Source organism: Pongo pygmaeus, chromosome 10, assembly GCF_028885625.2.
Source record: "Pongo pygmaeus isolate AG05252 chromosome 10, NHGRI_mPonPyg2-v2.0_pri, whole genome shotgun sequence".
Classification (NCBI taxonomy): domain Eukaryota; kingdom Metazoa; phylum Chordata; class Mammalia; order Primates; family Hominidae; genus Pongo; species Pongo pygmaeus.
Genome location: NC_072383.2, coordinates 66623400 through 66650399, shown reverse-complemented (window position 1 = coordinate 66650399; position 27000 = coordinate 66623400). Strand labels below are relative to the sequence as shown.

Genomic DNA, 27000 nt, shown 5'->3' with positions numbered 1-27000 from the left:
TGTTCCACTGCATGCTACTAGCTCCCGGGCTGAGACCGGCCTTTTGCTTGGCAGGTTTCTTTCTTTCGAAACTATTAATTATTATATTTTTTGTAGAGACAGGGTTTCGCCATGATGCCCAGGCTGGTCTTGAACTTCTGAGCTCAAGAGATCCACCCGCCTTGGCCTCTCAAAAGTGTTGGGATTACAGGCATAAGCCACAGTGCCCAGCCCATTTTCCTCCTGCCTCTTTGTTCCTTCTCTGTTTCTTTTGCAGCATTATGTTCTATCATCGTATACCAGAGTTCCTCAACTTCAGTTATAGTCTGTTCTTGCTTTATGCTATCTTCTTCAGCAAGCTCATCTTGGTCTGTTTTCCTCCTTATCAGGCATACCCCAGAAACTCCTGTTTTATCTCCACTCCAACTAAACATTTTCCTGAGTTCTGGGCCTCTATAAACTGATTATTTGATTAACATCTTTTTTTTTTTTTTTTTTTTTTTTTCCTGAGATAGAGTCTCTCTCTATCACCCAGGCTGGAGTGCAGTGGTGCAATCTCAGCTCACTGCAGCTTCTGCCTCCCAGATTCAAGCGATTCTCCTGCCTCAGCCTCCTAAGTAGCTGGGATTACAGGCATGCGCCACCACACACAGCTAATTTTTGTATTTTTAGTAGAGACGGGGTTTCACCATGTTGGTCAGGCTGGTCTCGAACTCCGGATCTGAAGTGATCTGCCTGCCTCAGCCTCCCAAAGTGCTGGGATTACAAGCCTGAGCCACCATGCCTGGCCAACATCTTTAATTGGGTATCTCAGTATCAAGAAGGCTCATAATATTCCTCTGCCTCATCCCTCTCCTCAGTCCTCTTCTTGTGTTTCCCAGTTCAGAGAATGGCACCATTCTCTATCAAGCTGTGCAAATCAGACATGTGTGATTTTTTGTTGTTGTTGAGACAGGGACTCACTCTGTCACCCAGGCTAGAGTGCAGTGGTGTGATCATAGCGCACTGAAGCCTCAAACTCCTGGGCTCAGGAGATCCTCCCGCCTCAAGCCTCCTGAGTAGCTGGGACCACAGGCCCACACCACCATGCCCAGCTAATTTTGTATTCTTTGTAGAGATGGGGTTTCATCATGTTGCCCAGGCTGGTCTCGAACTCTTGGACTCAAGCAATCCACCCACCTCGGCCTCCCAAAATGCTGGGATTATAGGCATGAGCCACTGCGCCCAGCTGAAGTGTGATCCTTAACTTCACCCCTTCTCATGCCCTCCATTTCCAATCCATCTCCAGTCCAGTTGATTCCAGCTACTCAATTCTCTTGAATATTTCCACTTATCTCATTCCCCTACCTTTCAAGCTACCACCATCTCTAACTACAGTCATCTCCCAACTAACTGGTCTCCTGGCATCTCTCTGGTTCTCCTCCACTAATTTCAAAACAAAGAAATTTACTGTGACAGTGCTCACAACACTCCCCCTTGCTCTTACTAAAGATGCTTACCATAGCCTCCAGGTACTGTATGGCCTGAGGCCTATCTACCTTTCCAGATGCATGACACACCATATCTCCCCACTCCCAAATTTAGTCTCCAGACTCCATCCTTTTTACAGTTCTTTAAAATCATCACAATTCCTCCAACCACTGGGCATTTGTATGTGCTATTCCCTCTTTCCAGAATGCAATACCCTCCCTCTGCCTAGCTAGCTAACTTCTATATATCTATGACTGCAGCTCAAACTTTCTTCATGGACTCCCTCCACAAGTGCCAAGCCTGGGCCAGATTCTTTTGTTATGTGCTCACAGAACCATGTTCGCTTTAGCATTCATTGAGTTTGCTGTTTAATTATTCTTGTCTTGTTTTTGTTTAATTAGTCCTATCTCTAATACTAGACAAATGTTCCTTAAGATCACAGGAAATACAGGACTGTCTCTACATAAAAACTGTTTTATATCCATAATGCCTAGGATAGTACCTGGCACACAGTATATGCTCAATAAATTTTTGCTGAATGAATGCAGTTATCATTATATTCCTGATATTAGCAGGTATAATCCAGTTTAAGTTTGGCAACAGAAAGACAAAACAGACCACATCTAATGAATCCAGTCTTTCATTATTTATTTATTTATTTTTGAGACACAGTTTTGCTCTTGTTGCCCAGGCTGCAGTGCAATGGCATGATCTTGGCTCACTGAAACCTCAGCCTCCCGAGTTCAAGGGATTCTCCGGCCTCACCCTCCCAAGTAGCTGGGATTACAGGCGTCCACCACCATGCCCAGCTAATTTTTTTGTAGTTTTAGTAGAGATGGGGTTTCACCATGTTGGCCAGGGTGGTCTCAAACTCCTGACCTCAGGTGATCCACCTGCCTCAGCCTCCCAAAGTGTTGGGATTACAGGCGTGAGCCACCGTGCCTGGCCAAGGTCTCCTTTCTTTTAATCAGACTCTCACCTTTGGCCATTCTGCATAGTCATTCACCCAACAGTATTTACTGACGGAGTGCATACAGAGTGCTTGATTAATGTTGCTGCTTTGTTATTATTATTATTATTATTGAGACGGAGTCTCGCTCTGTTGCCCAGGCTGGAGTGCAGTGGCGTGATCTCGGCTCACTGCAACCTCCGCCTCCTGGGTTCAAGCCATTCTCCTGCCTCAGCCTCCCAAGTAGCTGGGACTACAGGCATGCACTGCCACACCTGGCTAATTTTTGTATTTTTAGTAGAGACAGGGTTTTACCATATTGGCCAGGCTGGTCTTGAACTCCTGACCTCAGGTGATTCGCCCACCTCGGCCTCCCAAAGTGCTGGGATTACAGGCGTGAGCCACCGTGCCCAACCTAATGTTTCTGCTTTGAAATACAATTTTAAAAAGTCATTAATAGGTTGAAAACAGCAAGATTTTAAAAGTATTTTAAAAAGTGAAACAAAAGAATGCTTACTTCATTTCACAGAGATAGATTTCTCCTTTATGTTATTATTAAAAGGAGATGGAATTTTGTTTCATTCATTTCTGCTTATTTGGACAGGCCAAATATGAACAGCTGAACACGCCAGCGTTACCATGCATATGTTACACAGATGCCATCCTTCTTCCATCGGCTCTCATATGCAATACAGAAGTAAAAAGAGGTTCTCTTTATTTTTAAAAGGTAAAAACTGAAATTCAGTCACTTAACACAGAATAAACAATAATTACAGTTACACTGGTAACAAAGGACAGCATGTTTTCTTTGAAAGCACTGTATGTGGTTTGTCTCCGTGCTTGGTCCTAGTATCCGGCACATTTTCCCTGGGAGTTTTCTTTTCAGTGGGATGATTATCTTCAGGGCAAAAAAGTTTATCAGACTCAAGTTTTAGCAGTACTTACTTTATTCATTTACATACATGTAACCCCATCCTGTCTTACTCCAGTCTTCTTACTGCATTCCTACTGACACATATATTGTAACACCCTCCCCAAGTTCTATTTACAGTTAAAATTTTCTTTTTTCTTTTTTTGAGACGGAGTTTCACTCTTGTCACCCAGGCTGGTGTGCAATGGCGCAGTCTTGGCTCACTGCAACCTCCGACTCCCAGGTTCAAGTGATTCTCCTGTCTCAGCCTCCCGAGTAGCTGGAATTACAGGCGCCTGCCACCATGCCCAGCTAATTTTTGTATTTTTAGTAGAGACAGTGTTTCGCCATGTTGGCCAGGCTGGTCTCAAACTCCTGACCTCAGGTGATCCACCCACCTTGGCCTCTCAAAGTGCTGGGATTACAGGCGTGAGCTGCTGTGCCCAGCCTACAGTTAAGAATTTCTAAATGGCACAAATTAACTCAGCTGTTCTCAGTGCAGACGTCAAATCCTCACTGTGCTGAAACATTTTCCTCAGCTTTTGGGAAATAATTACAATTTAAACATACACAGAGAATGTTTCTTAGACAAACATAATACTCAAGGCTTATCTGGTAAAAACTAATTGCTCTGTCCTTCTTAGCACAAAAAAAATATATCTTTGTAAAATGAGAAGAACCAAAGAATATTTAAAACAAAGCAGGAAGCCACACGTACTAATTACACAAGAGACTGACTGACAGACTGGAATTCTCCAAAACAGATTTTTAGCGAGGCTTCTCATTTCAGAGTCCAGGAAAAAAAAATCCTAAAAACCCCAAAGGTATATTATATGTGTGTATATATATTTTTATTGTGTTAAAAAACATAAAACATAAAATTTACTGTCTTACCAAAAGGTATATTTTGTGGCTCTTCCCTTTTTTTTTTTCCAAGACAGAGTCCAGTCTGTCGCCCAGGCTGAAGTGCAGTGGCACGATCTTGGCTCACTGCAACCAGCACCTTCTAGGCTCAAGCAGTCCTCCCACCTCAGCCTCCTGAGTAGATGGAGCTACAGGCACGTGCCACTGGGCCCAGCTAATTTTTGTATTTTTTGCAGACAGGGTTTTGCCATGTTGCCTGGGCTGGTCTTTGTTCTCCTAAGAGTTGTTTTGTCCATCAAAGTTGATAAATAACATTTAGAAAATGAATTATTTATTACAAGAGTAATGATATGTCTGAATTTATTATATGAAATTATCAACAACTGCTTTTAATATGCAGATGTCAAGAAGATGAAAAGCAGAAATATATTTTGCAAACATGTGGCACTCCATAAATGGAAATCATGTATTTCCTCTAATATCCCAATTTTTCTGCCTAGTATCTGTATGGCTATTTTGTCCCAACTTGCTGTACAAGAATTTTCCCCAGCCACCTTAGAAAGGTTGGATGTAGTTGACTCCAAGTCTGCAGTTCACTCCAAGTGTTTCAGTACCACAGAAAGCTCTACGGAAGACTCAAATGTACGGGCTAGGCAACAGAAGCAGGGAGGTAAGATTAAGAAATTACTGGCCAGGTGTGGTGGCTCAGGCCTGTAATCCCAGCACTTTGAGAAGCTGAGGCAGACAGATGGCTTGAGCTCAAGAGTTTGAGATCAGCCTGAGCAACATAGCAAAACTCTGTCTCTACAAAAAATATAAAAATCAGCCACGTGTGTTGGTGTGCACCTGTAGTCCCAGCTACTGGGGAGGTTGAGGCAGGAGGATTGCTTGAGCCCAGGAGGTTGAGGCTGCAGTGAGCCATGATTGTGCCACTGCATTCCAGCCTGGTCGACTGTAAGACAAAAAATAAAAAAATAAAAAATTTACCAATATAAAATGCTCAAACAGCTAACAAACATGTTCAATTCCATTTATAGTCTTTTCTTTGAGCCATTTAAACGTAGGGCTTTTTTTTTTTTGAGATGGAGTTTCACTCTTGTTGCCTAGGCTGGAGAGCAATGGCATGAGCTCGGCTCACCGCAACCTCTGCCTCCTGGGTTCAAGCGATTCTCCTACCTCAGCCTCCTGAGTAGCTGGGATTACAGGCATGTGCCACCATGCCTGGCTAATTTTGTATTTTTAGTAGAGACGGGGTTTCTCCATGTTGGTCAGACTGGTCTTGAACTCCCAACCTCAGGTGATCTGTGCACCTCAACCTTCCAAAGTGCTGGGATTGCAGGTGTGAGCCACCGAGATTGGCTGCCATTTTGTTTTTTAACTCCATATAGTTTCTGTAGTTCACTGAAAACTCAAAGAGATGACCTATAAATGTATGAATAATGTATGATTTCTTACATCAATTTTCTACTAGAAAAAAATCATACTTTTAGAATTGGATTTTGTCTTACAGTCATCTTTATTATACGTTATAAATGAGATTTCATTTATATAAATCAGGAAGCTAAACTAAAATAGAAACACTAGATTTAAATTCTGATTTGAATACTCTTATCAAAATAACAAATCTCACACTGGGAAACCATCTATCAGCAAGCAGAGAGCTACTGTGTGTCCTTCCTTAGAAGAGTATGAACACTGAGAAGCCACAGCACATTTGCAGTACAACAACAGCAATTCCTTTGTCATTATCACAGAACTTTAATTTTCATGTACTTTGCTGGGACCAACCAAACCATCCCATATATATATCCATATATATATATCTCCCACATATATATGGGATGGTATATATATACACATGTATATGTGTGTGTGTATATATGTGTATATATTTATGTATACACACACACACACACACATATATATATATGGAGAGAGAGAGAGAGACAGAGTCTTGCTCTGTCGCCCAGGCTGGAGTGCAGTGGTGCGATCTTGGCTCATTGCAACCTCCGCCTCCCAGGCTCAAGTGATTCTCATGTCTCAGCCTCCCGAGTAGCTGGGATTACAGGTGTGCACCGCCACACCAGGCTAACCATCCCATACATTTTATACAATCATTTTTAAAAAGAAGCATGAACCATTTTGGTTTTAGAGAATTAAGTTTTTTTAATAAAGAGACTCTTAAAAAAAAGTCATTATATGAATAAAATTTCCTTTGTGTTAATTCCGACAAATCATTCCATCATTGAATCAGTCACCAATTTTCTTTTTTTTGAAATGGAGCTTCACTCTTGTTGCCCAGGCTGGAGTGCAATGGTACGATCTCAGCTCACTGCAACCTCCGCCTCCCAGGTTCAAGCGATTCTCCTGCCTCAGCCTCCTGAGTAGCTGGGATTACAGGCATGCACCACCACGCCTGGTTAATTTTGTATTATTAGTTGAGACGGGGTTTCTCCATGTTGGTCAGGCTGGTCTCGAACTCCCGACCTCAGGTGATCCGCTGGCCTTGGCCTCCCAAAGTGCTGGGATTACAGGCGTGAGCCACCATGCCTGGCCCAATTTTTTTTTTTTTTTTAATAACTTGCACACTTAACAATATTTTTTATCTTCTTGGGACAACATTCTTTTCTCCACAAAAACCCAATTAAGGGCGTTGTGCCAGTTTACTCTTACTTCCTTCCTGTTCACTGAGCTTAAAGTGGGTATAGGCGAGAATGCCAAATAATGTACAAAAAATGCCAAGGGCCTGATTAATGGACAGTGGATCCTTAAATAAAATGTATCCTCCAAATAAAGTAATGCAGAACTTGAAGTGTCCGAACATGTTATAGCTGAGGTTTTTGGATAAGGATAAAAAGGAATAACAAGATAGATGTTATATTTACACACACACTCACACTGCATAAAACAACCCAAAAGCAGCCCATCCCACGTAAAGAACAATGGGACCAGGCGCGGTGGATCATGCCTGTAATCCCAGCACTTTGGGAAGCTGAGGTGGTGGATCACTTGAGGCTGGGAATTTGAGACCAGCCTGGCCATCATGGTGAAACCCTGTCTCTACAAAAAATACAAAAATTAGCTGGGCGTGGTGGCGCACGCCTTCAATCCCAGCTACTCGGGAGCCTGAGGCACGAGAATCGCTTAAACCCAGGAGGTGGAGGTTGCAGTGAGCCAAGAATGCACAACTGCACTCTAGTCCAGGTGACAGAACAAGACTGTCTAAAAAAGGAAATAATGGGAACTTCTTAGTTTCTTCAGGTAGGTTTTAGCGATTGATTAATCAGAGACACAAGACTGCCTCAACCATTCCTACTGACCTCCGAAAAAGAAAAGGGATACAATATAAAAGGAAAGACATTCAAACAAGGTCCAGGGAAGGTATTTTGTACAGCAATTTATAATTATGTTTTACAGTGGTGTTTCCTTGGGAAATGAAGTGAGATTTATAAGGTACCAAATAGCTAACGAGTTTAGGAGGGAAAAGGGGGAGAGGGAGAGGGAGTAATATTGAGCACCAACTATATACCAAATACCATGCTGGGCGATTTACATGAAATCGTCGAAGTTAGGCATCACGTTTACCTTCACTGCAGGCTCACTCTTCCTATTTACGGTTGTAGAGGCTCAGAGATTTTAAGTTAACATGCCCCAGATTACAGAGCTATTAAGTAGCAGAGTTGGAGTCCAAACATAAATGGGTCTATTTAACTCCAAAGCACATGTTCTAATCCAAAATACTGCCAGTAACATGCCCCTGGATTAAGGTTCCAAATCATTGTTCATTTAAAAAGCAAACTAAACACACACACACACACCATTTAAAAATTACTTGTGGCCAGGTATGGTGGCTCACGCCTCTAATCCTAATCCCAGCACTTTGGGAGGCCAAGGCATGCGGATAACCTGAGGTCAGGAGTTCGAGACCAGCCTGACTAACATGGAGAAACCCCGTCTCTACTAATAATACAAAATTAGCCGGGTGTGGTGGTGCACGCCTGTAATCCCAGCTACTTAGGAGGCTGAGGCAGGAGAATCACTTGAACCCAGGAGGCGGAGGTTGCAGTGAGCTGAGATCACACCATTGCACTCCAGCCTGGGCAACAAGAGCGAAACTCCATCACACAGACACACACACACACACACACACACACAATTACTTATATTTAAATATAATTATTTTTTCTATATAAATGAGTACTTTCTTGTTCTTCAGATGTACGATGTGTGCCTATGTGCTTTTCCTAATTACAACACTAGAAACAGCCACCACTCTATGCCTTAGTTTCCTCACTGTATAAAAGGGGAACAAAATAATACCTCCCAGGGTTATTGTAAGGATTAAGTAAGTTAATATACACAAAGCTTCTAGCATATAGTAAGCACCATATGTGCTAGCTATAATAACATTACCAACAGCAGTACTTATGTATCATAAACACCTGCTTGGTGCTTGACACATTCTCTCAAATACAACCACCCAACATCATAGATCGTACTTCCTCCACTTCATGCATTTCATAAGTGATCAGAGTGAGACCCTGAGAGTTCCCACACTAGTCAGGCCCACAGGGAGTGGCAGAGCTCGGTGTTCACACCTGGACCTGTCTGACCTCCAAGCCCACCTAAGCAGCCTGGAGGTTCCCGCTGGGCAGCAGCAGTGCCTCAGGAGAGCACAGGCCGTGTCACCAGGTGCATGTGGTGGCTTGATCCCATGAAGGTGACTTCTTGAGACACAGAGGATCTTCCCAAGGTTGCTGGCAATAGTCATAATATGTTTTATTTTCAATTATAAGCTATCTTCATGTGCACTGGCTCTAACACTTTAAATTTCTTTATTCCTCAGCTTCTCTTTTAAGTACATTTATACTACAAGGAAGTCAAATTTAAAGAAACTATTTATGAATCCTTTTGTAAAAGCAACAACAAAAGAGCAGTCTACATGTGGTATTTCCAGTTCTGCACTTCACTCCAGGCAGGCTGTCACCCCAACCCTCAGAATGTTCTGGTCAAACCCAGTGCCCTCCACCTAACTCAGTCCCTCAATGCTGACCAGTCTCCTTGAACTTGGCCTGCCAGCGGCATCTGACACAGACACTGACCCTGCCTCCTCCTCCTTACTCTGGTTCTGTGCCACTCTCCTCCTTCCTTCCACCTCTGACTGCTCCTTCTCATCCTCCACCTAGTTTCTCTCATCTCTCCGAATTCCAAATACTGGACTCAAACCCAACACTCAATCTTTGGACTTATTTTCTTCTACTTGTCTGCTTGGTAATCTCAACTAGTCTCACCACTTTAAACCACAGCTTCATACTGCTGACTCCCTGTGATGCCTCCTACTGAGACGTCACCTTTGAACCCTCAGACTTGTTTATCCAAAACTGAGCACCTGGCTGTGCGCAGTGGCTCACACCTGTAATCCCAGCACTTTGGAAGGCTGAGGTGGGAAGAACGCTTGAGCCCAACAGTTCAAGGTTGCAGTGAACCATGATCGCACCACTTCACTCCAGCCTGGGTGACAGAGCAAGACCCTGTCTCAAAAACAACAAAAAAATACTCCCCAAACTGAGCACCTGATCTTCCTCACCAGCCCCAAACCTCCTTCTGGCTATGCTATCTTAGTTGATGGCACCTCCATTCTACCAGGTGCTCAGGTCAAAAACCATGTAAATCAGCCTTGTTTTCTCTTTTTCCACATCCAACTAGGCAGCAAAACCTGTTGGCTCTTCTTAGAAATATATCCAGAATCCAATCACTTCTCACTATATCCACTGCTATTATACTGGTAGCCACTATTACTTCTAAATTAGAATATCGTAGCAGTCTCCTGAGTTTCCTGTGCCTCTTTCAGTCCAGTAGTTCTCAACCATGGGTGATTCTGCTTTGTGGGCAATCTTTGGAGGCATTTTTGGTTGTCACAATTGGGCAAAGGGTATGTATGCTACTGGCATCTGGTGGTAGAGCCCAGGCCTGCTGAAAACATCCTACAGGGATGCACTAACAACCTGCACTAACAACCGTCCAGCCAAAAAAGTCAACAGCCCAGAGGTTGAGAAATCCTTCTTAAGTCTATTCTCAACACAGGAGCTCTGAGTGATTCTATGATTTATTTTATTTTAAAAAACTTTTTGTAGAGACAGGGTCTTACTATGTTGCCCAGACTGGTCTCGAACTCCTGGGCTCAAGGGATCCTCCTGTCTTGGCCTTCCAAAGTGTTGGAATGACAGGTGTGAGCCATTGCGCCCAGCCCACTGAGTGCTTCTATTAGAACGTATGTAAAATCATGTTATTTCTCTGCTCAAAATGCTAATGGCTTCCCATCTTACTCAGTTTAACAGTCCTTACGTAAACACCCTACTCAATTCAGTTCTGTGTTACTTCTCAGTCCACCACATTCCCTCCTTTGCTCAACCTGCTCCAACCACACAGGCTTCCTTGTTTTTTTTAGGGCCTCGCACCTGCTCTTGCCTCTTCCTGGAATGTTCTTTCCTCCTGATCTGCATGGAGCAACCGCATTTCCTTCAGGTCTTTACTCAAATGTTGTCTTCCCACTGAGGCCTTCCTAACTAGCCCTGCCTAGAACTTCAATGCTGTCTATGACATTTCACATTCTCTTCCCTGCTTTATTTTTACTCCTTGGCAGTTAACACTATCCAACACTGTATATAAATATTTAATTGTTTTCTATTTCTAGTCTTCCTCACCAGAATTCAAGCCTGTGAGAGCAAAGACTTTTGTCTATGTGGTTCATTACTGTATCCCCGGTGCCTGGCACATAGTAGATGTTCAGTATATAAATATTTTTATATCAAGGAATGGTTTAGTGGGTATTCAATAAATACTTATTGAATAAATTAATGTTTTAAATCAGAGCACATATTTGGATGCCTTGATTGGGTAGTATGATGTACAAATTTGGGGACTAGACTGCATGGGTTCAAATCTGGACATCCCATTTGTCAGCTTTGTGCCTTAAGTGAGTTGGTTAACCTCTCTGTGCCTCTATTTTTTCTATAAACTAAAATGACAGACTTTACGTCACAGAGCTGCTGTGAGAATTAAATGGACTAATACATACAAAATGTTTCTAACAGTGTCTGACACAAAATAAATATTTGTTAAGTATTGGTTTTCTAAAAAACTTATCGTTGTTGTTTTTTATTGACAGTTGGCAAATATCCTACTTGTTTACTTCCTGGGGAAATTCATTCGTTGCATTTGCCTAAGGGTGGGGGCAGAGTGAAATGTGAAGAGAAACAGGATGACAAGCAGAATGGTATAAATGGACAGTTGAATTTGACCTTTAACATATAACTTCATTTCTATTTTTTCTTTTTTTTTTTGGTAGAGATAGGGTCTCCCTATGTTGCCCAGGCTGGTCTTGAACTCCTGGGCTCAAGCGATCCTCCTGCCTCGGCCTCCCACAGTGTTGGAATTACAGGCGTGAGCTGTGGCATCCGGCCAATGACTTCATTTCTTGACTTGAAATAATATTGAGAAAAACAGGCACACCCATATCCAAATAAGTACAAACACATACTCCATAGCCAGATGCCAGTGGCCTGAAATTATCTTTTGTTATTTGTTAACCATTCCTCTACTTTGTTACTATAAATACCTGAAAACTGTTTGAAAATCCAAACCTCCACCTCACTATTCATTCAAAAAATACTTAATCTCACTGTCTGTAAGAAACGGTACTCTGAGTTAATTTTTGTAAGGGAAAAGGTCAACTATTACATAAGAAAATTCAGAAACATTCATGACACAAAAAGCTAACCCACTTCCTCAGTTCATATTTCTTTCTTTCTTTTTTTTTTTTTTTTTTTTTAAGACAGAGTCTTGCTCTGTTGCCCAGGCTGGAGTACAGTGGCACAATCTTGGCTCACTATAACCTCCAACTCCCCAGTTCAAGCAATTCTTGCACCTCAGCCTCCTGAGTAGCTGGGATTACAGGCGTGCACCACCTTACCCAGCTAATTTATATATTTTTTGTAGAGACGGGGTTTCACCATGTTATCCAGGCTGGTCTTGAACTCCTGGCCTTAAGCGATCCACCTGCCTTGGCCTCCTGAAGTGTTGGGATTACAGGTGTGAGCCACCACACTCGCCCCTTCAGTTCATATTTCTTTAAAATCCTTTAGTGTGTAAAGATACAGTAAAAGGCTAAAAATAACTCTCTCTACTCAATTTAGGCCATGCAATAGTTAGTGTGAGATTCAAATAAGGTAATGAATGTAAAAGTTTTGGAAAATATAAAAGATGATGCATTTGTAAGTTATATGAAAAGGATACGTGACAGGTGAAGTGTTCCCAATGATCCAATAAATTGATAAGTTCACCATGAAAGCTATTACTCCAGATAGCAGCACCATAAGCTACAAATAAACCAAAAGAACCATTAATGCAAAGCACTGCAATCATAATAATCAAGCAAAGATACATTTCATTCAGCATTTTAAAAAATTCAAATATCAACCATTAATAAATAAGATTAGAAAGAGAGGGCTGGGCGTGGTGGCTCACGCCTGTAATCCCAGCACTTTGGGAGGACAAGGCGGGCGGATCATGAGGTCAGGAGATCGAGACCATGGTGAAACCCCGTCTCTACTAAAAATACAAATAATTAGCTGGGCACAGTAGCGGGTGCCTGTAGTCCCAGCTACTTGGGAGGCTGAGGCAGGAGAATGGCATGAACCCGGAAGGCGGAGCTTGCAGTGAGCCAAGAGCGCGCCACTGCACTCCAGCCTGGGCGACAGAGTGAGACTCCATCTCAAAAAAAAAAAAAAAAAAAAAAAAAAGAAAGAGAATTTGGGAGACAGTAAGAATTGCAAGTAAAAAAGCAGAATGAACAGGGTTTAGAAAAAACGTAATTTTTTCCACAAGAATCAACAAAAAAATACTGCAATAACATCCTTTCTGTGATTGTGAATTTCCAGGTTCATTTTTCTTATTAATCTAAAGAAAAAGTATACATATGCATTATTATTATTGTAAATCAGACAATAAAGAAAAGCAAAAAGAATACAAGGAATTCTTACAATCCCAACCACCCACACATTAACATCTTGGCATACATCCTTCGAGATCTTTTTCTTTTCTTTTCTTTTTTTTTTTTTTTTTGAGACGGAGTTTCACTCTGTCACCCAGGCTGGAGTGCAGTGACATGATCTTGGCTCACTGCAACCTCCACCCTCCAGATTCAAATGATTCTCCTTCCTCAGCCTCCTGTGTAGCTGGGACTACAGGTGCCTGCCACCGCGCCCGGCTAATTTTTTGTATTTTTAGTAGAGATGGGTTTCACCATCTTGGCCAGGCTGGTCTTGAACTCCTGACCTCGTGATCCACCCACCTCGGACTCCCAAAGTGCTGGGATTACAGGCGTGAGCCACTGCGCCTGGCCAAGATATTTTTCTATTAAATTGCTCATTCTTATTCTTTTTTTTTTTTTTTTTTTGAGACGGAGTCTCACTCTGTCGCCTAGTCTGGAGTGCAGTGACGCAATCTCGACTCACTGCAACCTCTGCCTCCCAGGTTCAAGTGATTCTTCTGCCTCAGCCTCCCCAATAGCTGGGATTACAGGCCCATGCCACCACACCCAGCTAATTTTTTTTGTATTTTTTGGTAGAGATGGGGTTTCACCATGTTGGCCAGGCTGGTCTCGAACTCCTGACCTCAGGTGATCTGCACCCTTTGGCCTCCCAAAGTGCTGGGATTACAGGCCTGAGCCACTGCACCTGGCCTCACTTTTATTCTTATTTAACTCAATAAGCATTCATTGGATATCTACAAAGTTAGGCCAGGCCTTGTGAGGAACGCAATATGTACAAAGTTCCTGCCCTCAAAGAGCTTAGAAACTACTTGAGGACATAATAAAAGTCATGATGATCACAGCTTACACTTACATAACACTTATTATGCACCAATAATTGTTCTGTTTTACATGTATTCACTCATTTAATTTTCACATACATCCACAAAGTAGTTGTAAAAATATTATTCCTTTTTATAGATAACTTGGCTGGGCACAGGGGGACAAATGGGTTGGACCACTATATACACATACAAAGTTCTGTTCAAATCTATCCCATAATTTTATCCAAAAAGTTATAGAATCATTTTGTTTCTGAGTTTAGATAAAATAATATTCATGATCTAAACTATTAAGAAGTTTAAGTTCCAAAGAAAACATGTCATATTTGAAGATGCTTTTTGTCCTGTGTGGGGTTTTGTTATTTTGTTTTATTTTTTTGTAAAGACAGGCTTTTACCATGTTGCCCAGGCTGTTCTCAAACACCTGGGCTCAAGTGATCCTCCCACCTTGGCCTCCCAAAGTGTTGGGATTATAGGCATGAGCCACTGTGCCCAGCCCCATGTAAGTTTTATCAGTTTTAAAATCAGTGCAGTCTTAAAAAGGCCAGAGGAATTAGATTTGTATCCTACTTAGGTAAATACAGTAATACCTCATTTAATTTACAATAGTGAGGTCTATTAAATAGCCAACATAGAGAAATTTGCTTAGAGATTTTGAGTTTCTAGAAATATATCTCAAATATATCATTGCTAATTTTATTGAGTTCACAGAATGCTACGTACCTATGTCTTGATACTTGGCACATCATTAAAAACACAATTACTCTACTTTGTTAGGGTCTTTGTTACGGACTTTGAAGAATATAAAGAAGTTAGTTCCATGTTGAAGAGGAGTGGTAAGAGTGGGCATCCTTGTCTTGTTCCAGTTCTGAGGGAATGCTTTCAACTTTCCCCCATTCAGTATTATGTTGGCTGAGGGTTTGTCATAGACGGCTCTTATTAAATTAAGGTATGTCCTTTGTATGCCGATTTTGCTGAGGGTTTTAATCATAAAGCGATGCTGAATTTTGTCAAATGCTCTTTCTGCATCTATTGAGATGATCATGCGATTATTTATTTATTTATTTGGAGTCTCGCTCTGTCGCCCAGGCTGGAGTGCAGTGGCACGATCTCGGCTCACTGCAAGCTCCGCCTCGTGGGTTCACGCCATTCTCCCGCCTCAGCCTCCCGAGTAGCTGGGACTACAGGCGCCCATCACCATGCCCAGCTAATTTTGTTTTTGTATTTTTAGTAGAGACAGGGTTTCACCGTGTTAGCCAGGATGGTCTCGGCTAGTCTCGATCTCCTGACCTTGTGATCCGCCCGCCTCGGCCTCCCAAAGTGCTGGGATTACAGGGATTACAGGAGCCACCGCGCCATGTGATTTTTGTTTTTAATTCTGTTTACATAGTTTATCACATTTATTGACTTTTGTATGTTAAACCATCCCCACATCCCTGGTATGAAACCCACTTGATCATGGTGGATTATCTTTTTGATACATCGTTGGATTCAGTTAGCTAGTATTTTCTTAGGGATTTTAGCATCTATGTTCATCAAGGATATTGGTCTTTAGTTTTCTTTTTTGGTTGTGTCCTTTCCTGGTTTTGGTATTAGGGTAATGCTGGCTTCATATGGAAAAAAAAAAAAGGCAGTTGACACAATGCTCTACTTTGAGTCAAGGATGCCTCCTAGGGACATTAAGGAATGAAGATGACTTTCCCTCACACTAAATGGCCTCAGCCTGCTGTGGTCTTGGTTTCTTTGCCTTTTTTTTTTTTTTTTTAATGGCTTTTCTGCTGCTGTCCTCATTTTAAAACCTGTTAGAAGGCTACCAAAAAAATCCTCTCTCCTTGTAGTATAAGGTCTCTAGGCTGCAATGGTTTGAAACCAGATAACCAGGATGGCTAGGACTTTTGCAAAGTGGAAATATTATCTGATAGATGGTCCAATGACCTCTACTTTAGAAAAAAAGTGTATATGGTAAAATATATAAATTTGAAACAACTACTGGTCTACTTAGGGGAAGCAGAGCGGAGCACTGGAGAACACAGACTTTGGACCCAGAAGGCATGTATCCAAATTGTGGCTCTGCTTATTAGCTGTGGGATTGCAAGCCAGTTACTAACTCTCTATCTCTCGGTTTCCTTATCAGTAAAAATAATAACAATGGTAATATAGTTTGGATGTTTGTTCCCTCCAACTGTCATGCTGAAATTTGATCACCAATGTTGGAAGTGTGGCCTAGTAGAAGGTGTGTGGGTTATGGGGCTGGATCCCTCATGAATGGCTTGGTGCCCTCCCCAGGGTAATGGGTGAGTTCTTGCTCTATTAGTTCTCATGAGAGCTAGCTGTTTAAAAGAGACTGGCATTTCCTCCCCTCTCTCTCTTGCTCCCTGTCTCGCCATGTGACATGCCTGCTCCCCCTTCACCTTCCACCATGACTGTAAGCTTCCTGAGGCTCTCACTAGAAGTAGATGCCAGCACTAATGCTTCTTGTACTGTCTGCAGAACCGTAAGTCAAAATAAACCTCTTTTCTTTATAAATTACTCAGTCTCAGGTATTCTTTTATAACATCATAAAATGGACTAATACAAATAGTATAGCATCAACCTAATAAAGTTATGAAGATTAAATAAGTTAATATTTACGTAGTGCTTTGAATAGTGCTGGGAACAGACTAAGGGCTATATAGGTGCTTGACAAATTCATGCGACCAACAAAAAAGATATTCCCACTGACTGTGTTCCAAGAGTTGTGGGAACTCTTGTGGGAAGCAGGAATTCCTGATAAGTAAGGTGTTATGGACTGAATGTTTGTGTCCCCCCAAAATTTCTATGTTGAAATCCTCACCCACAAGGTGATGGTATTGGGTGGTGGGGCCTTTGGGAGGTGACTATGGCATAAGGGTAGAGCCTTCATGAATGGGATTAGTCCCTATGATAAGAAGAGATACAAGAGAGCTTGCTTCTCCTCTTCCTTGTTGTCAGATGAGGATATGGCAAAAAGACTGCCATCTATAAAGCAGGAAAAGAGCCTTCACCAAGAACCCAACCATACCGGCAGCCTGATCTCAGACTTCCAGACTTCAGAACTGTGAGAAATGAGTTATTTGTTGTTTAAGCCACCCAGTCCATTGTAGTTTTGTTATAGCAGCCTGAACTGACTAAGACATAGGAGGATTATACATTCTAACTTAAAATGTCCCCAAAGCATTAGTCCCAGCTGCTTGGGAGGCTGAGGTTGGGGGGATCACTTGAGCTCAGGAGCTTGAGGCCAGCCTGGGCAACATAGCCAGACCCTGTCTCTAAAAAATAAAAGTCCCCAAAATACGTATGCCCTTAATTTGCCAATTCCACTCCTGGGACTCATTTCCATAGGAAAAAAAGTTATCAGTACATGAGAACACATGATGTACAAGGATGTTTATCACAATATTGTTCGTAGTGGTAAAGAACTGGGAAAAAAGTGAATATGCAGAGGGGCTATTACATAGACACTGGCTGGGCGTGGCGGCTCACGCCTGTAATCCCAGCACTTTGGGAGGCCGAGGTGGGTGGATCACTTGAGGTCAGGAGGTCAAGACCAGCCTGGCCAACATGGTGAAACCCCGTCTCTACCAAAAATACAAAAAAATTAGCCAGGCGTGGTGGCGCACACCTGTAATTCCAGCTACTCGGGAGGCTGAGGCACAAGAATCACTTGAACCCAGGAGGTGGAGGTTGCAGTGAACAGAGATCACGCCACTGCACTACAGCCTGGGTGACAGTGAGACTCTGTCTCAAAACAAAACAAAACAAAATAACAACAAAACAGACCCTGAAAAGAATGCTTTGGAGAGATTTTTAGGAGATATTATTAAGTCAGGAAAGCAAGATACAGAAAAGCATATGTAATAGGATTCCACTTTTGTCAAACAAACAGATGTGGCCGGACACGGTGGCTCATGCCTGTAATCCCAGCACTTTGGGAGGCCGAGGCGAGTGGATCACGAGGTCAAGAGATTGAGACCATCCTGGCCAAGATGGTGAAACCCCGTCTCTACTAAAAACACAAAAATTAGCTGGGCATGGTGGTGTGCGCCTGTAGTCCCAGCTAGGGTCTGAGGCAGGAGAACCGCTTGAACCCAGGAGGTGGAGTTTGCAGTGAGCCAAGAATTGCACCACGCACTCCAGCCTGGGCGACAGAGTGAGACTCCTTCTCAAAAAAAAAAAAAGAAAAGAAATAGATGTTTAATTGGTGTGTGTGTGTGTGTGTTTATATGGATATATACGGCATGGAGAAAAATATGGAAGAACAAGCACTTAGAAAGTTAACATGACTTCAAGGAGCACGAATTAGGGGGTAATGGAATGTGGAAGAGTGTGTGGCTAGGAAGGCTGGGGAAGAGGAATCTGCAATAAAAACAGCATCTATGATATCATTCCATATCTAAAATTATACACACATGCATATGTACCTATGTGTTTATAAAAAAGAGATCCATGAAATGATCCTCACCGAAATGGTAAAGGTAATTACCTTAGTGTGATAGGGTTCCAGGGGCCCTTCACTTTCTTTTGTTGTTGTTGTTTTGGTTTGGTTTTTTTTTTTTTGAGACAGGGTCTCACTCTGTTGCCCAGGCTGAAATGCAGTGGTGCTATCTTGGCTCACTGCAGCCTTGACCTCCTGGGCTCAAGTGATCCTCCCACCCCAGCCTCCCAAGTAGCTGGGACTGCAGGCATGTGCCACCATGCCTGGCTAATTTTTTGATTTTTTTTTTTTTTTTTTTTCTGAAACAGAGTCTTGCTCTATGGCCCAGGCTGGAGTGCAGTGGCACAATCTTGGCTCATTGCAACCTCCACCTCCCAGGTTCAAGCAAATCTCGTGCCTCAGCTTCTTGAGTAGCTGGGATTACAGGGAGCATGCCATCACACCCAGCTAATTCTGTTGTTGTTGTTGTTTTTTTTTTTTTGAGACAGAGGTGTGATCTCAGCTCACTACACCCTCCGCCTCACGGGTTCAAGTGATTTTCGTGCCTCAGCCTCCTTGAGTAGCTGGGATTATAGGTGTGTGCCACCACGCCTGGCTAATTTTTGTATTTTTAGTAGAGACGGGGTTTTGCCATGTTGGCCAGGCTGGTCTTGAACTCCTGACCTCAGGTGATTTGCCTGCCTTGGTCTCCCAAAGTGCTGGGATTACAGGCATGAGCCACCGCACCCAGCCTCAGCTAATTTTTTTGTATTTTTAATAGAGACGGTTTCGCCATGTTGGCCAGGCTGGTCTTTAACTCCTGAGCTCAAGTGATCCACCCACCTAAGCCTCCCAAAGTCCCAGGATTACAGGCATGAGCCACCACACCCTGCCCATTTTTAAATTTTTTGTAGAGATGAGGTCTTCCTATGTTGCCCAGGCTGGTCTAAAACTCCTGGGCTCAAATGATCTGCCCACCTTATCCTCCCAAAGTGCTGGGATTACAGGAGTGAGCCACTGTGCCTGGCCCCTTCACTTTCTTTATATTTTTATGTATGTTCAAAATCGATATAGTGATTATAAAGCTATGTTTTCATTGTAAAAAAATTTAACTTAATCTAAATGTCCAAATTATTTGTGGGCTCTAGCTTGACATGGTCAGAACAGTAACCAGGCATCGGAAGACATTAATTGTAGTTCTGCTTTTGCCACTGAGTAGCTGCCTCACTCTAGGCAAGTCCCTTCACCTTTGTGTGCCTCAATTTCTTCATCTGAAAAAGAATCCTTACCTTACCTCCTTATATGGTGATTATGACGATAAATGTGAGAATGGATCAGACATAGTGCTCTGAAAACTAAAAATTACATTAATAATGGAGGAGTTACTATTATACTGTTTCTTAGATATCAAAACAATTAGAACTTACCAAAGCAGAAACTGACCAGGGACCAAATATTCCTCCTTCTCCAAACACTGGCTCAAAGAAGGGCACAGCGACCAGCAACATGGCAGATGACATCGGAGCCTGGTAGTACAGCAGCTGCATTGAGTTCACTTGTAATTCATGCTGTTTGGCTCCTACCCACTGAAAATTAGGAGATAAAACATGTCTGGCACAAAAGAAATAGTATCACATAATCAAAGATGCGACAACTAGAGTCACAAAGATGGGAATGTGGGGTATAGACTAGGGGAAGATAAAATGTCTAATTATTCTACAAGAGTTCAAAGACCAGTAAGCTATATGAATGCCCTTTAAGCACCATGGATGAAAATAGCTCTATAAATTTAATTTCTGATAATCTAGCTTCTTCTTAATTCTTAGAAGGAGGAGAAAAGTCCTCTATTTCCTTCTACCTGATCCTAGTAAATAGGGAAAAATAAATGCATATAAGGGCCTACAAGGATAAAAGATCTTGGGAAAATAAGGGAGAAATGGAAATTCAGGTGATTAGGAATACAGATGCAGTGTTGGACTTCATTTCTTTCTAAAAATGGCAAAATTTTAAAAATGGAAGACAGGGGCCAGGAGCAGTGGCTGACACCTGTAATCCCAGTACTTTGGGAGGCCAAGGCAGGCAGATAACCTGAGGTCAGGAGTTCGAGACCAGCCTGGCCAACATGGTGAAACCCTATCTCTACTAAAAATACAATTAGCTGGGCGTGGTGGTACGTGCCTGTGGTCCCAGCTACTCGGGAGGCTGAGTAGGAGAATCACCTGAACCAAGGGGGCGGAGGTTGCAATGAGCCGAGATCGCGCCACTGCACTCCAGCCTCGGTGATAGAGCGAGACTCTGTCTAAAAAAAAAAAACGAAGACAGAGGTTGGGGGGACACGATGACAATGGGGCATGGGGGCAGGTTAGAGATGGCTGCCAATGTGTGTGGCTTGAAAAGGTATGTGGTCTTGTCAGTTGCTTTGGAAAACCCAATCAATGGTAGAAGAAATTTTCCTCTCTCTGGATGACTTTTCTGTGGATACTATTCCTCATCCCCCACCAATACACCTAGATACACTGGATAATCACTAACCCTAAAATACCATACCATTCAGTAGAAACAACATCTCAAGACCTCAAATCCCATTTGTCCACAAAATGCTTCACAAATATAACTGAAAAAGAGGCTTTGAAGAAGCTTTAACAGGACTGTTTGGATCAGATCTGGCAAGAACAGCTAGGCTTTTGAATGACTTCTACATACTTCTTGTTCCTGTAGGTCTGGGTATCTTGTTACATAAACTCTAAGTCTATAGAAATTCATCAAGACAAAAATAGAAGAGCAGGGAATTTGAACCATACTCCTGCCAGCTTTAACTAAGAGTCCTCTGTGAATATGAAGGACAAAGAACTGATTCTTCTGCTGCCTGCTCCTCGGGGCACAGCAGCAAGCAAAAACGGATACAGAGGGTGTGTGCTCACCCCCTTTTCCTTTTGCAGCCTCTCCAGGCAGCCGCATGTCTTCACCACAGGACTGCCTGGAACAGCACGGGCTCTCAGGCCTCCACTGTCCCTCAATGCAGCATAGCCTGGCTCCTGCTGCCACCCCTCTAATGTTCTCCTAAGGGCACTATGACCTCCATGGCCATGTCCAGACTCCCTGTGGCCCTTCCTGCGAGCCCTCTTTGCAGAACCTGCAAGTTTTGCTTGGAAGAACTACCCTCTGGTTTGTACTCCTCCCTCACTGCCTCCTGCACTTAAGAGTTTTTAAGGCAGATGCCAGCCTTCCTCTTTCATCGCTCTGACTGATGTCTTTTACTATTTGCTGAGATCTACTGCTCTTCCCTCATCGCTTGAGCATCCTTAACCTTATATTGGCCACAGTCTCCTGGCCATCTCTACTTATATAATCTGCAGGAACTTGTTTAAAATCAACTGGTGCCTTTCTTCTACAAATGGGCTCCTTTTGTGTGGTTCCAATAATTGATGATATAATCTCCCTTAGGGATCAGAGCCTTACTTTCCTCACTCTCACATTCAGTCAGGTTCTCCTATGTTCCCCAAAACGCCCCTGGAGTGCCTTTTAACCTTTCCCTGTCCATTCCCACTGCCCTAGCTCAGGCCCTTCCTGCCTGTCCCGTGAAGTACGGGTAGGTTCCTGACTGCTCTGCCTTTCACCCTTCCTTCCCTCTTACCCACCCTTCACTGCCATCAGTTACTTTTCTAAAGACAGGGGAATGATCAAGTCAGTCCCTGTCTGAACTTCTCTCCTGGTGCGTGCTCAATAAAGATACACTTCCTTAGCATGGCTTCATGACCCTGACATCTGGTCTCACCCACTCCTCAGCCTTGTCTTCTCACAATGCACCTACAGCCTAGCCTCACCAAACAAATCAAGTTCTCCAAAAATGCTCCAGACTTTCACACGCACTGCAAGGAAAAGACCAGCTGTCCTTCCCTGCTGAGCTCATTTCTGTGTGCCCTTCAGTTTAAATTGTTAACTTTTCCATAAAGTCTTACCTCACCGCCCCTCTTTTAGAGCTGCCACTTCCTCCTTGGTGTTCCTCAGAATTTTCCTCCTACCTTGGGGTACATATGCTACTGTGAACAGCTGTCTCCTTGTGTTTCTAAACTGCTGGACTGTAGCTGCTTTTCATCTTTGTATCCTCAAGGGTGAACATAATGCAGAAAAGATGTCTGCTGAATGAATGAATGAGTCAACCATCTTTCTACAACTCAAGCTAATAGCTGGTCACTTGTCTTTTAACTCCTTTTAATGTCTCCAGCAGTATAAGAGAAACAACATAGAAATTATCCCAAGATACTGTGGGCAGATACAACTTTATTTAATAGGAATGTTTTGGGAATGTACCGATTTTGTAATAGTACCTTTACCATTTACTGATACGAAACTGTCCATTGATCTACAATCATTCCTTGGTCAATCTCATTTCAAATATCTACCTTAGGGATATAGAATCCTTTGATTCTAATCTATAGCAATTTTGAGACTTGTGTGAACAAAAATGGTCATAGTGACAGAGATGGTGAGTACTCTGAATCCATTATGTATAAGGAGTACAATTTCTTGCTCTGTTTAATAAATTGCCGATACTCGGCAAAAACAAGTGCATTTAATAAGAAAGATGAATAGGAATGTTCACTAGCCTCTTCTTTTATTTAAACTGCTTCTCTGCCACTAGAAAATGTATTTCACTGTAGAATATTTTCAAACACTGTCTCTGACATGATCACTCCTAGAATGTTTAAGATGCCAGGGCTCTATTACTGAACTCCTAAAATTTCGAACAAGAATGCCTTAGTTTAATAACCAGTGGATGTTTGTGAAAAAAGTAAAATTGGTTACACATTTTGGCTTTGATTCCCCATGCAGGCACACCCAGAATTTCCAGACCAAGGTTTTCAGTATAGAGAGAATACCGTTTCACTGTCCCCTACAGCAAGTTATTTTTTCTCCACTAAATAAGAATCAAAAACCATACTTGTTAGGATTTTATGGTAATGAAGTAAGTGAATCCATGAACATATTTTTAATGAATATCTGCTATAGGCAAGGCACTGTGCTTGCACAAATGGAAAAATATTCATTAATATAAATTACTCTATTATATTAATAATATTATAATAATCTATATTAGACAAGTTATTAAAAGCCAATAAACAAGTTGTAACAGAAGTATAATTTTTGAGGCAAAAACATCTAAAAATCTGAAATTTTTCATTACTGTTCAGATTTCTGGAAGTATACTCACTCCTTCACAACAATGTTAAAAGTAAAAAGTAAACAGAAAACATAACAAACTTAGGAAGTAAAAAGTCTTACTAGGTATTTTGTAAAGATTTCCCAGAAAATAACTTCACCCCAAGCTGAGACTGTTAAGCATGGATATTATACACTTACAAACAGGTAGGTATTTGGTGAGCATCACACACCCAAGTTTCTCTGTCTCCTTTCTTCTCTTCACCTTGAGTCAGACAACTTATGCAATTACGCTTTCTTCCCAACAGTCTATTGTCTCTATACTGTATTTTCTAAACCTTGGAATACAGCTTCAAAATTTATGAAATCTGCTAAAAAGGCACATAAAGAAAAAAAAATTACCAACCACTTGATAAAGGGATGTAACTAAAACACCAAGAGCAGCAAACACCATTCCAAGGAAATTAAACTTCACATCGTAATAAGAATTTAGGATTACACCTAAAGTTATAGGAATCTGTAACGAAAAAGAGGTAAATGTTGTTCAGATTAAATTCAAGAGACAAAAATTTAGTATTCCTTTCACAACGTCTTACAAGGCTAATGATAAACACATAACTGGGAAACAATGAACCTGTATAAATGTTTTCTTTTTTGACTTGGGAAAACTGGTTGTTAATCCTATTTCCTAAACGTGAAATATGACAAATCTATATTGATATTCACATTTAATTCCATTTTAAATTTGTGGTAAATATATTGCACTTTGCAAGAAAATACCACATGAATACAAAGGTGAGTTAATGGATCCCCAAACTAGTGTCTAAACAGCATAAGCATAAATATAAAACAATAAAAGCATAAAGACCTTAAATATAAGGCCGGGCACGATGGCTCACGCCTGTAACCCCAGCGCTTTCGGAGGCCAACGCGGGCAGATCACCTGAGCTCAGAGTTCGAGACCAGCCTGACTAACATGGAGAAACCCCGTCTCTACTAAAAATACAAAATTAGCCGGGCGTGGTGGCGCATGCCTGTAATCCCAGCTACTCGGGAGGCTGAGGCAGGAGAATCGCTTAAACCCGGGAGGTGGAGGTTGCGGTGAGCCGAGATCGTGCCATTGCACTCCAGCCTGGGCAACAAGAGTGAAATTCCGTCTCAAAAAGAAAAAAAGAAGAAAAAGACCTTAAATATAATAAGTGACTAAGTGCTAAAATTGAGTCCACCTCCTTTTATTTAAAGATGCAGACAGCTCTGCAGTATGGTGCTGCAGACGTTTTGAGACCTACTTTATGCTAAATCTTTTTACGTTTTATCATACATGATTTGATTCCCCTGGGGGAGAAAGGCTGTTTTTCAGTTTGAGCTTTTGCAGATATTCTGATAACACTGGACTGTACCACCCAATACAGCTTTTTTTCTTATCGATCACAGCATTTAACGATTTCCATCAAATGGCAGCTACTAAAACTCACACAAGCCCACTCTTCTGGGTTGACAAGATGGCCTTTTCCCCCTCCCCAAAATAAGCCTAAAAGTTCACATGCCCACAGATGACTCATTTGTGGATTTCAAGATGAAGGGAAAGACCAGTGTGCGTTCGAATTTCCCGGGGCCAGAGCAGGAGGTGGGTCGGGAGAGCGGCGCCTTGGGAAGCTGAAGCTACTCACCAGCGTGAGCTGGATTCTGGTGGAGAAGGTTTTCTGGTAGCAGAAGGTCTGGATGGCTATGATCACCGGCGTGGTCATGGCCTTGGCCAGCTGATAGGTGCCTATGGTGTTGTTCTGCAGAGAAAGGTTAGTGAAGACCACAAAGCCACAGAAGCTGAGGGCCAGGAGGAGGAGCCTGGAGGGCGGCAGACTTTTGGGGGCAAAGATGTCCAGCTTCTGGCAGATATACAAGCCCAGCCAGGTGACCACGAAGTGCACCAGGGTCAGGCTCATGTTGGGGAAGCCGTGATGCACATAAATCCATTTGTTGAGGAACACAATGCAAATGGACACCAGCAGGTTGAACAGGAGCCCGGCGACGATTCGCCCGTGGCCCCGCACTCGGTCCACCAGCAATGCCATGATCCCCGAGAAGCTGGGGCCGTCTAGCCTCCAAAGGGGCGCCCGGCTTGTCTCCGGCTGTGCTTCTCCTCCAACGCCGCGTCCTCGCAGACGCCGACCTCACCGTCTGACCCAGAAGTGGCATGCACAGATCAACCCCGGGCGAGTAGCACTCTTAACAGAGGACACACGCCCCGCCGCCGCCCTGCAAGCCAGCTAGGACACGGCAGCACGTCCCACGCCCCGCGCATCTCCGCCCGCAGCCACGTGACTCGGGGCTCCCGTGCTTCCGCCCCCGAGCCGCGGGCTGAACGGCCGCTACCCTGCGCAGGCGCGCTGAGCCTTGGGCGCGCGACGCTTGTGTCTTTGGGTCCTATCCTCTGGGTCCACGACCCCTTGGTCACCTAACGCCTCCTGACTGCACCAATCTAGGACCCCTTTCTTGATGTTTGTTTCCTGTGTGTCATTGACCCGATTTGCTAGACAGCTTCTCTCTGGCTGTGCAGACACTGTTAGCCAATTTTACGTATTAAATGCTGAGCAAATTTAGCCCTCGCCAGAGAGGGGAAAGAACTTATTGAAAGCATGTTTTTAGTTTTTATTTTTGGAAAAAGACATTCAGAATTTACTTTCCAACAGACAGCATCATCGGGTATAACTACAAGGGTTTCTCCTTAGATCATACATTCACAAAGCATTATTAGCTCAACAGTGAGAAAATGTGTTCTCTAAAGATGTCCCCTTGACAACGTAAACAAGTGCTATTGTGTTCACTTACAACTCGAGAAAAAAACGCACAACCTGGCAAAACTGTATATATATACAGCTGTCTCTAGGGGTGCATATAAATATATATATATGTATATATATATGTTTCGGATCAGGTCAGGTGCAATGACTAAGAGATACAACTTTGAGTAACAGTCTTGATCGACATTGCAGTAAGGTCCTTCACACAGAAGTCAGGTTCTTCCTTTCTCCTTCCTCCTTAAGTCGATAAAGAAAGATTATATATTGTAGATATTACAGGTACAAAAGGGGATTTTTAAAAAAGGAATCACAAAAACATCTTGAATGTTCAGCTGTTCCTGCCAATATGTCAATTCTTAGTTTTAAGACAGAGTCTAGGATTAACTCAGCAGTCATAAAATTAAAGAGAGAGACTGTGGTACAAAAAATTTAAAATAAATGAGGAAGTAGGGCATGGTGGCGTGGGCCTGTAGTCCCAGCTATTTGAGAGACTGACATGGGAGGATTGCTTGAGCCCAGGAGGTTGAAGCCAGGCTGGGCAACATAGTGAGACCCCCATCTC

General features: G+C 42.7%; 1 protein-coding gene across 2 annotated transcripts; it reads right to left on the bottom strand.

Moving 5' to 3' along the window:
• Positions 1-5669: 5669 nt before the first annotated feature.
• On the bottom strand, positions 5670-26033 carry SLC35E3 (solute carrier family 35 member E3). Of its 2 annotated transcripts, none has more exons than XM_054443542.2 (5): positions 25308-25957; positions 24044-24154; positions 19905-20063; positions 12468-12550; positions 5670-7003 (listed from the first exon to the last, which is right to left on the bottom strand). In XM_054443542.2, the coding sequence occupies exons 1-5, from the start codon at positions 25707-25709 to the stop codon at positions 6817-6819; spliced, it is 942 nt and encodes a 313-aa protein (XP_054299517.1). In that variant the 5' UTR covers positions 25710-25957; the 3' UTR covers positions 5670-6816. The 2 variants fall into 2 exon arrangements, with proteins under 2 accessions (XP_054299517.1, XP_054299519.1); XM_054443544.2 differs by lacking the exon at positions 5670-7003 and adding an exon at positions 10603-11653 and having other exon boundaries at positions 25308-26033.
• Positions 26034-27000: the final 967 nt, after the last annotated feature.